The sequence below is a fragment of the Bos taurus genome, chromosome 9 (genome assembly GCF_002263795.3).
Source record: "Bos taurus isolate L1 Dominette 01449 registration number 42190680 breed Hereford chromosome 9, ARS-UCD2.0, whole genome shotgun sequence".
Classification (NCBI taxonomy): Eukaryota; Metazoa; Chordata; class Mammalia; order Artiodactyla; family Bovidae; genus Bos; species Bos taurus.
Genome location: NC_037336.1, coordinates 66,301,884 through 66,314,504, shown reverse-complemented (window position 1 = coordinate 66,314,504; position 12,621 = coordinate 66,301,884). Strand labels below are relative to the sequence as shown.

At 38.4% G+C, this 12,621-nt stretch overlaps 1 protein-coding gene across 7 annotated transcripts in view; it reads left to right on the top strand.

Annotated features, from left to right (window-relative positions):
* Nucleotides 1–12,621, top strand: part of PTPRK (protein tyrosine phosphatase receptor type K) — a 612,930-nt gene that overhangs the window by 305,164 nt on the left and 295,145 nt on the right. For all 7 annotated transcript variants that reach the window (NM_001191537.1, XM_024996500.2, XM_059889627.1 and 4 more), the window contains exon 4: nucleotides 10,964–11,045. In NM_001191537.1, the coding sequence (NP_001178466.1) occupies nucleotides 10,964–11,045 (82 nt within the window). The remainder of the gene's footprint in view (nucleotides 1–10,963; nucleotides 11,046–12,621) is intronic.

Below are 12,621 nucleotides of genomic sequence, written 5' to 3'. Positions count from 1 at the left end.
CTCCTGCCCCCAATCCCTCCAAGTATCAGAGTCTTTTCCAATGAGTCAACTCTTCGCATGAGGTGGCCAAAGTACTGGAGTTTCAGCTTTAGCATCATTCCTTCCAAAGAAATCCCAGGGCTGATCTCCTTCAGAATGGACTGGTTGGATCTCCTTGCAGTCCAAGGGACTCTCAAGAGTCTTTTCCAACACCACAGTTCAAAAGCATCAATTCTTCGGCATTCAGCCTTCTTCACAGTCCAACTCTCACATCCATACACGACCACTGGAAAAACCATAGCCTTGACTAGACGGACCTTTGTTGGCAAAGTAATGTCTCTGCTTTTCAGTATGCTATCTAGGTTGGTCATAACTTTCCTTCCAAGGAGTAAGCGTCTTTTAATTTCATGGCTGCAGTCACCATCTGCAGTGATTTTTTGAGCCCCCAAAAATAAAGTCTGACACTGTTTCCACTGTTTCCCCATCTGTTTCCCATGAGGTGATGGGAGCAGATGCTATGATCTTCATTTTCTGGATGTTGAGCTTTAAGCCAACTTTTTCACTCTCCTCTTTCACTTTCATCAAGAGGCTTTTTAGTTCCTCTTCACTTTCTGCCATAAGGGTGGTGTCATCTGCATATCTGAGGTTATTGATATTTCTCCTGGCAATCTTGATTCCAGCTTGTGCTTCTTCCAGCCCAGCGTTTCTCATGATGTACTCTGCATATAAGTTAAATAAGCAGGGCGACAATATACAGCTTTGACGTACTCCTTTCCCTATTTGGAACCAGTCTGTGGTTACATGTCCAGTTCTAACTATTGCTTCCTGACCTACATACAAATTTCTCAAGAGGCAGGTCAGGTGGTCTGGTATTCCCATCTCTTTCAGAATTTTCCACAGTTTATTGTGATCCACACAGTCAAAGGCTTTGGCATAGTCAATCAAGCAGAAATCGATGTTTTTCTGGAACTCTCTTGCTTTTTCCATGATCCAGCGGATGTTGGCAATTTGATCTCTGGTTCCTCTGCCTTTTCTAAAACTAGCTTGAACATCAGGAAGTTCACGGTTCACGTATTGCTGAAGCCTGGCTTGGAGAATTTTGAGCATTACTTTACTAGCATGTGAGATGAGTGCAATTGTGTGGTAGTTTGAACATTCTTTGGCATTGCCTTTCTTAGGGATTGGAATGAACACTGACCTTTTCCAGTCCTGTGGCCACTGCTGAGTTTTCCAAATTTGCTGGCATATTGAGTGCAGCACTTTCACAGCATCATCTTTCAGGATTTGAAATGAGAATGAGAAAGGAGAGTGAAAACCTGGCTTAAAACTCAACATTCAGAAAACTAAGAGCATGGCATCTGGTCCTATCACTACATGGCAAATAGAATGGGAAACAGTGGCTGACTTTATTTTCTTGGGCTCCAAAATCACTGCAGATGGTGACTGCAACCATGAAATTAAAAGTTGCTTGTTCCTTGGAAGAAAAACTATGACCAACTTAAATAGCATATTAATAAGCAGTGACATTACTTTGCCAACAAATGTGCATATAGTCAAGGCTATGGTTTTTCCAGTAGTCATGTATGGATGTGAGAGTTGGATCATAAAGAAGACTGAGTGCCAAAGAATTGATGTTTTTGAACTGTGGTGTTGGAGAAGACTCTTGAGAGTCCCTTGGACCGCCAGGAGATCAAGCCAATCAGTCCTGAATGAAATCAACCTTAAATATTCATTGGAAGGATTAATGCTTAAGCTGAAACTCCAATACTTTGGCCACCTGATATGAAGAGCCGACTCACTAGAAAAGACCCTGATGCTGGGAACCATTGAAGGCAGTAGAAGAAGGGGATGACAGAGGATGAGATGGTCATATGGTATGATCAACTCCATGGACAATGGTTTGAACAAGCTCCGGGAGATAGTGAAGGACAGGGAAGCCTGGTGTGCTGCAGTCCATGGGGTTGCAAAGAGTCAGACATGACTGAGTGACTGAACAACAACCATTCTACACATTAGATCCACGGAGTTTATTCATCTTGTAAGTGGATATTTGTGTTCTCTGGTAAGACATCATTTATATGTGGAATCTTGAAAAAAGAAAGAAACAGAGACTCGAATGGTGGACATCAGAGTCCTGTGTTTGGTTGAAATGGGAACATGTTCATCATAGTGTACAAGCTTCTAGTTATAAAATATGCATGAAGGTATTTTTAATCTCTGTCTTAGTGCTTGATCAGCATTTGGTCCTGAAATCTCCCCTTCAAATATTGTCTTATTGGCTTTTGTGATACCATTTCTCTTTTATATTTTTATGCATTTTATTTTTTCCTCAATTTCCTCTTTCATTTTTATAGGCTTATCTTCCTTTGTCCTATCAGGGTGAACTGTAAGGCAAAAATGGAGAAGGTAGCCTGGAATGGATCCTTGAGAATCCAATGCTTAGGCTTCACATGAGAAAAAAAGAGAAGTCAATTATATTTAATGATGTTAACATACTTTTGTTCATGTATTTCATACATTGTGTGTATGTATATGCTGTGTTTATTGCTTAGTTGTGTCTGACTCTTTGCAACCCTAGGGACTGTAGTCTGCCAGGCCCCTCTGTCCATGGAATTCTCCTGGCAAGAGTACCGAAGTGGGTTGCCATGCCCTTCTCCAGGGGATCTTCCCAACCCAGGGATCCAACCCAGGTCTCTAGCATTGCAGGCAGATTCTTTACTGTGTGAGCCACTGTCTATATATAATTTGTTACTGTTGTTATTCAGCTAGCATTTGTGAATGTCTGTTATGTGCCAGATACTGTGAATAAGCTCTGTGGACATAAAGTTGAGTCAAGCACAGCTTCTGACTTTGAGGCCTCACATATACATATACATATCATATACATATCACATGTACATATCAGAGATGTAGATGTATATGGTTTACTAGCACTGATACAGATAGACCTGAAGCCTTGGTCATCTTGACTAAAATGACTATTTTATTCATTATCCAAATTTGGACAGGGATATATAGAAATCAACCTATTTTCTATTTCTTTAAGTTTTGTTTCTGGTACATTTATTCTTTGAAGGTGAGTGGGTAATTTACTTTAAACTTTAACTATAATCAATGTTTAAAAATTCAAATCACAGAAAACATATTTGAGAAGGTTTATGGGCGTGCTGCAATTCATGGGGTCGCAAAGAGTCGGACACGACTGAGCAACTGAACTGAACTGAACTGATGGGAATACAATACTAGTTTATCCTAAGGGTTTTTTTTTCTCCCAAATACATGACAGGGAGTTAAGTTTTTTGAAAAGAGAGGAGATAATGAGAAGAAATTTCATTTTAGTACCTGTGTTCTTTACAGATGTTTTTTCCCATCATGGCAGTGGTGCTCCTTAACCTAGAACACTGACCCTGTGCCAGGAGCTGTTGTTAAATGGTTCAGGTGTGTTAGCTCATTTAATCCTCCTTTAACCCTGAGGTGGATAGTCACAGTTTTGTTTTGAAAGAAAAGAAACATGGCTTTAGATTGTATATCAGTTGAAGTTACACAGTAACTTTACATATGTTTTTCTATAAGGCAAAGTTAATACTTAAAGAATATGAACGAAATGTATCTAACTTTGGAGCCCACACTTTAAAAAAACATTGGCGTATAACTGCTTTTCAGTGTTGTGTTGGTTTCTGCTGTGAAATGAACTGAATCAGCTATATGTACACATATATCCTCTCCCTCTTTCCTCCCCCACCATCCCAGCCTTCTAGTTCATCGCAGAGCACCACGTTGAGTGCCCTGTGCTATATAGCAGGTTTCCTCTAGCAGTCTGTTTTATACATGATAGTGTATTATGTCAAACCCAACCTCCCAGTTCATCACACCTTCTCCTTGCCCCTGTGTCCACATATCTGTTCTCTACATCTGCGTTTCTATCCTGTCACATGGAAACACCCTAAATGTCCATCAACAGATCAATGGATAAAGAAGATGTGCTACATGTATATAACAGAATATTACTCAGCCATAAAAATAAATGAAATTGGGTCATTTATAGAGATGTGGATGTACCTGGAGTCTATCAAACAGGGTGAAGTAAGTCAGAAAGTAAATGAAAGTGTTAATCAGTTGTGTCCAACTCTTACGATCCTATGGGCTGTAGCCCACCAGGCTCCTCTGACTATAGGATTCCAGAGACAAGAATACTGGAGTGGGTTGCCATTCCCTTCTCCAGGAGATCTTCCCAACCCAGGGATCAAGCCTGGATCTCCCGCATCACAGGCAGATACTTTACCATCTGAGTCACCTGGGAAGCCCAAGTCAGAAAGAGAAGAGCAAAGATTAATGCATTAATGCATACATGTGGAATCTAGAAAAATGGTACAGTGTAACACTGTGAAATATTGAAAGAAAATTAAGTTCAATTTAGGGTTAGATTTCTCGAATCCATAATACCTTGTCTTACATGGCATTTCGTATATCATTTAATCATTATATATATATCATTTAATCATTTCACATAAACCATTCAATATTCATAAGAAACTTCAATATGGACAAGGCCAGTGTTGTCGATCTGAGGCTGTGAAGACACAGTTAAATAAATTGCTTGGGTTCCATGTGATAGCAGACCAACAGCTAGAGCCCAGTCTCCTTACTTGGAGTTCAGTTTCCCCTTATATGCGGCATTTCTTCTGCATTAATTGTTTGCCAAAGGATAATGTCAGTCTTGTTCTTTCATTTTCTCCCCTCCTTCAGTTCGACTTTACTTCATTTATTTAGTTAATAATCCAAGAATGTTGCTAGAGTAGCAAAATTTTGATTAGAATCATCCCCTTCAGTATTTCAGGTAATGGAATGGAGTGGAAATAGCATGAAAAGCGGAGCCCTTCCATTCTGTTCTCAGGTTGGCCTCTTGGGTGGGTTCAGGTTGACATAGGGTATGGCTTCCCTTGCTCTCTTCCCCTGGGAAGCCCTCGTTGACTATTTGACACCAAGCATTAGCTCTGACCTGAACATTAGCCCGAGCAAGTTTTGCGTAATTAAGCTATTGAGATTGGTTTTCCTTGAGTGGACAGGAGAGCCTTACAAGGTAAGGGCTCTGCTGAAGTGATAAAGCTGATTAGATCTTTAGCAATAAAGGAATCTGCTCTTAGAAATTTTCTCTTGGTCACGTTAATGAGGCAGAGACAACACTTAGCAGGGGAAATGAGGTCACTGAAAAGAGAAACATTTTTTTTTCTTTTTCTTTACTAAAGAACCAATTCTTTCACTCCATTTTAAATCAAGGCCTAAATTTATTGTCCAGAATAAAGCCCAATTTAAATGAACAGATAAGAAACTTTTCTTCAGGGATGTAGTAAACATGTTTAAACTTATCACCCACATGAAGCAAAGGAAGTAAAACAATTCAAGAAAGTAAAACTAAGATAAGCCTAGAATTGAAATAATTTAATTAATGCTAATTGTAACAAAACTGAAATAATGAACTGATTATTCAGCTGCATAGTCTATTCATAACAATGTATTTTTTTCCAGAAATAATTTTCTCATTTTTTCTTTCTGTGCCTTCCTTCCTTCCCTTTCCTTAAACTACCATCAACCATTCAAGCAAATAAAGCTTGTTTTCCTGGGATACACTTATATAAATGTCATTTATTAACAATGTGTATCATCTTACATTTTCATTTATATAGTACTTTTACAGATGCTACTATTTGTTTCATGGAACTTTATAATGAAAGCTGCGTTATCTCCAAATGAGACTTGGCTCTAAAAGGTTATGTGATTTGCTCAGTGATTTGTATACAGGAAAAGTGGGTGTCAATAACAAATTTTCTCATCCCCGAGAATGTGACCTGTACCACAACTGCTTCAAATTATACTTTTTAAAGTTTCTGAGTCTCTCTTCTGTTTCTTGCTAAGTCTTTGTTCCAATATTTAGAAAATGACATAACAGTTGTATCAAAACCTTCACAGGAAATGCAGATTGTGTACACACACACACTCACACATGCACTCACATATATTTCTGTCTTTATAGAGTAGCCCTTCTTTCATCATGAAGCAATTGTCTTCCCACAGAAATCTCTTTGACTTCACAACTTCAGCTTATTCCAGGGAAATTAATAGTCATACAGTGCAGACTTAATGTAGAAGAGAATTAGCATAGGAGCCAGTTTATGGTGGGAGTGATTGAAGAGGGGGTGAATCATCCATGCAGCCTGCTGTGTCACACTGTCTGGCTTTGGGGTGGATATTGGTATGGTATGAGAATGGAAAGGGTGTCATGCTCATGATACTGCTATTTAGTCAGTATAATACCTGACTAGTTTGCTATTTAAAATGACACTTTATAAATTTAACATATTAGACTTTTAAAGGAAATTTAAAGCTTATTTAAAGGAATGTTCTACTGTGTTTGTGTCTCTGACTTGAGAGGAAATATAGTGAAGTTGATAGATTAGAACCTGGAGGTTGGCTTGGGTTCATTCTTGGCTCTAAGACTTGTTAGCTGTTAGACTTTGGTGCAGCCACTTAACTTTTCTTTAAAATGAGGATAAAAGTAATATCTACCTCGTGTGATTCTAATTAAGATATTTGTATGTGTGCAGAGAGGTAAAGAGAGAAGAGGGAAACAAAAGTAGATGTGAGCATGAATGAACATGCTCAATTTGAATAGTCTCGAGTATAGTTCAGTTCAGTTCAGTTCAGTCACTCAGTTGTGTCCGACTCTTTGCGACCCCATGAATCGCAGCATGCCAGGCCTCCCTGTCCATCACCAACTCCCGGAGTTCACTCAAACTCACGTCCATCGAGTCGGTGATGCCATCCAGCCATCTCATCCTCTGTTGTCCCCTTCTCCTCCTGTCCCCAATCCCTCCCAGCATCAGAGTCTTTTCCAATGAGTCAACTCTTCCCATGAGGTGGCCAAAGTACTGGAGTTTCAGCTTTAGCATCATTCCTTCCAAAGAACACCCAGGACCGATCTCCTTTAGGAAGGACTGGTTGGATCTCCTCACAGTCCAAGGGACTCTCAAGAGTCTTCTCCAACACCACAGTTCAAAAGCATCAATTCTTCGGCGCTCAGCTTTCTTCACAGTCCAACTCTCACATCCATACATGACCACGGGAAAAACCATAGCCTTGACTAGACGGACCTTTGTTGGCAAAGTAATGTCTCTGCTTTTTAATATGCTATCTAGGTTGGTCATAACTTTCCTTCCAAGGAGTAAGCGTCTTTTAATTTCATGGCTGCAGTCACCATCTGCAGTGATTTTTGGAGCCCCCCAAAATAAAGTCTGACACTGTTTCCACTGTTTCCCCATCTATTTCCCATGAAGTGATGGGAGCAGATGCCATGATCTTTGTTTTCTGAATGTTGAGCTTTAAGCCAACTTTTTCACTCTCCTCTTTCACTTTCATCAAGAGGCTTTTTAGTTCCTCCTCATTTTCTGCCATAAGGGTGGTGTCATCTGCATATCTGAGGTTATTGATATTTCTCCTGGCAATCTTGATTCCAGCTTGTGCTTCTTCCAACCCAGCATTTCTCATGATGTACTCTACATAGAAGTTAAATAGGTAGGGTGACAATATACAGCCTTGACAGACTCCTTTTCCTATTTGGAACCAGTCTGTTGTTCCATGTCCAGTTCTAACTGTTGCTTCCTGACCTGCATATAGGTTTCTCAAGAGGTAGGTCAGGTGGTCTGGTATTCCCATCTCTTTCAGAATTTTCCACAGTTTATTGTGATCCACACAGTCAAAGGCTTTGGCATAGTCAATCAAGCAGAAATAGATGTTTTTCTGGAACTCTCTTGCTCTTTCGATGATCCAGCGGATGTTGGCAATTTGATCTCTAGTTCCTCTGCCTTTTCTAAAACCAGCTTGAACGTCTGGAAGTTCATGGTTCATGTATTGCTGAGCCTGACTTGGAGAATTTTGAGCATTACTTTACTAGCGTGTGAGATGAGTGCAATTGTGCGGTAGTTTGAGCATTCTTTGGCATTGCCTTTCTTTGGGATTGGAATGAACACTGACCTTTTCCAGTCCTGTGGCCACTACTGAGTTTTCCAAATTTGCTGGCAGATTGAGTGCAGCACTTTCACAGCATCATCTTTCAGGATTTGAAATAACTCAACTGAAATTCCATCACCTCCACTAACTTTGTTCGTAGTGATGCTTTCTAAGGCCCACTTGACTTCACATTCCAGGATGTCTGGCTCTAGGTCAGTGATCACACCATCATGATTATCTAAGGTTTATCTATTGAGCATAGTAAGTACTCAGTAAAAATTCCCCTCCACTTCAGTAATACTATCTGTCTCAAACATTACCAGAAGACTCTTAATGGCTAACTTTAATTGATTCTTTTTTAGTTTTCCTTGAGCTCTCTCCTGTGTTTCGTGCTTTTTGCCGTGACCTGTGCTTGCATGCTAAGTCTTCAGTCTTGTCTGACTCTGTGGCACTATTGCCTGTAGCCAGCCAGCCTCCCCTGTTCATGGGGTTCTCCAGGCAAGAATACTGGGTGGGTTGCATGCCCTTCTCTTGGGAATCTTCCCTATTCAGGGATCGGACCCACATCTTTTAAGTCTCTTGCAGTGGCAGAAAGATTCTGTCCCACTAGTGCCACCTGGGAAGCCCTCATCTGTTTATTCAGACTCTCAAATTTCTAGTTTATTGTTCTCTTTTTGTGCTGTTACTGCAAGCTTCGTGTTTTCACTTTCTCCCATAGAGGTCTTAAGTCTGTCCTAGAACCACAGCCTGATTCCAGAATTGACAAATATTCCCATGAGAAACGAGAATCCTGGCATCACACTGGAGAGATCCTGTACTTAAACATTTGTGCCCCTTTGGATGCCGTTGTCTATGCAGATATCTGATGTTTTAAAATTATAGTTGTTATAATTTATTTGGCTTTTTTTAATCCTTTTGGTGGGAGTGTTGACCTGCCTGAAACCTCCTGATCCTTCTCTTCCTTCCTCGACTGTTAGGTCTGAAATGTACTTTGCTGACCTTACTTCTGCTGGCTGTCGTATTGCCTTCCATTTCAGTGGTTTACTCCTCTTTATCTTCCTATGCCATATTATTCACCTTTAACTTTCAAATCTATAGCTTACTCACTGCCATGATGATGACTTTCAAATCTATAACTTTATTCTAACTTTATTTCTTCACTCTGAGATATATCTGTAGTTATTGCCTAAGCATTTACTCCATATGCATTTTAGGCTTAGCGAATCTTATTACATCTGCAATGTACTTAGTTATCTTCTTCCTCAAATCTGTACCTTTTTCTGCATCACATGTTCTAGCTAGGGATCCTGATAATGTTGGGATATGGGGTAGGCTGCCCCAATTATGCCTTAATGATATACTGATTATTTTGAATTGAAGTTACTTAACAATGGCCAATGCAAGAGGGCTACTCTGACCGTCCTTTCCATCTCCCTGAAAGCAGAGAGTGAGTCTCTCATGTGAAAGCTGTACCCCCTGCCTCTGGGTGTAGAAAGACACCCTTAACACTGGAGGTAGAGAATTTGAAGCTGAAAAACCTGTGTGAACAAACATGTTACTCCTCTGATTTACTGCCCCAGGTCCAAACTCTGTTTAGGTTCTTCACTAATTGTGCACAAAGTTTCATTGCCCTGTCACTTCCCACAAATTTAGTGTTTCTTTGTCCAGAAAGCATAAAAGCTCCCTGCTTTGGCCATTTCTTAGGTCCCATTTCTATGAGGTCTCCCTGTACATGATTAAAGTTTGATCTCTTTCTCTTGTTAATCGGTCTTGTGCCTATTTTATTATTAGTCCAGACACAACAGCTCAGGAAGGATAGAAGGGAAAATTTCCTCCTTCTTGTCAATAGACAATATAGTGCAGTACAGTCCCTAGGGACCCAAGCCAGAAATCAGAATTGTCCTATTATTTCTCTACAACTAATGAATTAATATTTTCTATTTTTTAATATTTCCTTAGCATTATTTATCTTTCCTTTTTCATCTCATCTTTCTATTTTCACTGCTACTAGAATCTTTTGGTTTCCAGTCTTTCTTTGGGGCCATCCTTCAACTTTGAAGCAAATATATTTCTAGTAGACCAATTTGATTGTATTTTATTCCTATTTTAAACATCAATTTCCAATGTGTTTCCTAAAATATTTTGCAAAATACTTCTATGATGACCCATGTATCTCCATAAATAAAGGAGCCCATCATAAAATAAAATGTTGAAACATGGCATGCTAAATCTATTTTCTCTTGAGAAGTAACAGCACACGTTATTAAGGTTAAGGGAAAGTCTATTAAGTAAGTTCTATTGTTGACTATAACAACATTCTATAACATGAGCTTATATTTGAACACTGATTTTTAAAAATATATTTATTAAAATATTTATTAATACATACATATATATATTTTAAAATTGATTAACCATTTACAGGATATACTCCTTGTCTTCACTCCCGTGGTATTCAAAGTCTTCCATGCCTAGTTCTCTTCTGTCTTGAGTTTTACTAGCCATACAGATTATGTTCATTTGGTTTCTATTTTATGTGGTTGCTCTTACCTGGCATAATTTCTATCTAATGACCTCTTTCGTTGAAAATTCAGCTACTGTATTTAAAAGCTTAGATCAGTTGATATCTTAGCTGGTTTAGCATTCTGCTTCAAGTTGATGCTCAATGTATGTGAAATAAATTAAAAAAATGGAAAAAGTCAGTAAGGGAAAATTTAGGGATAATGGATTTTTTATATCTGCCTATATATTGCCCATTCAGGAAATCAATGATATTTGCTTAAAAAAAATTGAGTTGCTGACCTCAATAATTTAATTGTTCTTCAAAAAATATTTTGTTTTCCTGTACAGACACCATTTTAATCTTTATAGGACAAAAATTAAATTTTAATTTTCTTAAGTGTGTTACAGCTATTCTTCCTTCACTGTGAAAATTCCTTAAAAATGATTGTTGTAAATGTTTTCTGTTTGTTCCTGACAGGTAATATTTGAAGCTGAAGTCTCAGGAGGGAGAAGTGGTTATATTGCCATTGATGACATCCAAGTCCTGAGTTATCCTTGTGGTAGGTTGTGATAAAAATTGTATTTTTCTACCTCCTTTCAAGACTTGTCTTATATTGGTAGTGACTGTTGATTGTTTATCCTTGGTCATTGCTATCTCTTTTGTTGTTGTTATTCCTAGTTTTCTGTTCAGTTTAAAAAGATCACTGAGGTATTTCTAGAGTTTTTGAACCAAATGTTTTTCAGACTTGTGCACATGTTAAAAGATTCTTTTAATTGTTCAATTAATGTTCAAAAGAAAACCACAGTCTCAAAATGGTATCACTCATGCTAAAATTCCATGATACCAAACCTAAATTTATACCTGATCTAATTACAGTTTCAGCCTCTTCCAAAAACTTAATCCTAATTGACTTGTCTTGATTTTATGGTCAAGTACCAGTAAGAAAATTTGTCCTGTGATCCTTCTCTATGCCCCAGAGGAAGAAGAGGTGATCTGAATCATAAAACTCTTGCTGTTCCTTTTCTTCTTCAAGAAGAAAAATAAATAATAATTTCTTTTCTTTCTGTTAATAGCTCCCTTGTCCCACCCTTCTTGTAAAAACTTTCCATTTGTATAACCCCTTGGATCTGTCTTCCAGTTGATAGATAAAATGTTGCCTCATTCATGAATCTCCTAACAAAGCTAATTAGATCTTCAATTTATGTAGTTGATGTTATTTTTGACAGAAGAAAATAAAAATCAAGGGACTCATTCCATCTTTTGACTTTATTAAATTGCTTAGGAAAACAAAGAATAACAAATCAGAGTTCAGTGAAAAGAGAATAAAAAAGAAGCTTTATTAACTTATGTGATCTAAGTTGAAATTTGGAATGAAATGAAGAAAATGAATTAATTCATCTTATTCTTAATTTAGGACTAATTTTTTCATGTCATAGTAAGTATCTGGCTAATTCATAATAAACAACAAGACAATAGAAAGCATACAAAACAAGAAACTGAATTTATTTACGCATCATTTGATGTGTCCTTAGATGCACATTAGTTGGTCTTCAGACGGGGGAACTAAATTTGTGTTTACATCACATACCCTGAAAGACAATTATTGCACACATTCAGTAGAGCCAGACATAAAGCAGTTCATACTTCAGCTATATCTCCCAACAGCAGCATTTTTTAGGGCCCATGAATTCTAGGTGATCTGTTCAGTAATCCTCCTGATGGAAATTCTCTAATAATTTGTAAGCAGCATGCACAAAGGCTGCCATTGCCAGAGGCCAGGGCTAATACTCCTGCTAACTGGTTGTCAAACTCTGGTGTGCATCAGAATTGCCACCAGGATGTGGCAAAAATCATAGGTTGCCTGGGCCCTCCTTTGGTTTTCATTGTTCTCAGGAGATACTAATGCTGCTGGTCTTTTGTTCCCAAGTCATGAACACTGTTCTAGCTTGTGTTCTAGTGCAAGCATTGCTTTTTTGAAGCACCTACTGAGATGAGGCCCTAGGGAAAGATGAAGCAGGCAAGAGTTAAATGATTGTGGTGTATCCTAAGAAATACATGTAGTCAAATACATCTGATGTAATCTAAGAAAAAGGGGAACAAAATTATCTCACTCAAAGTTCAAGTTGGCTTACTAA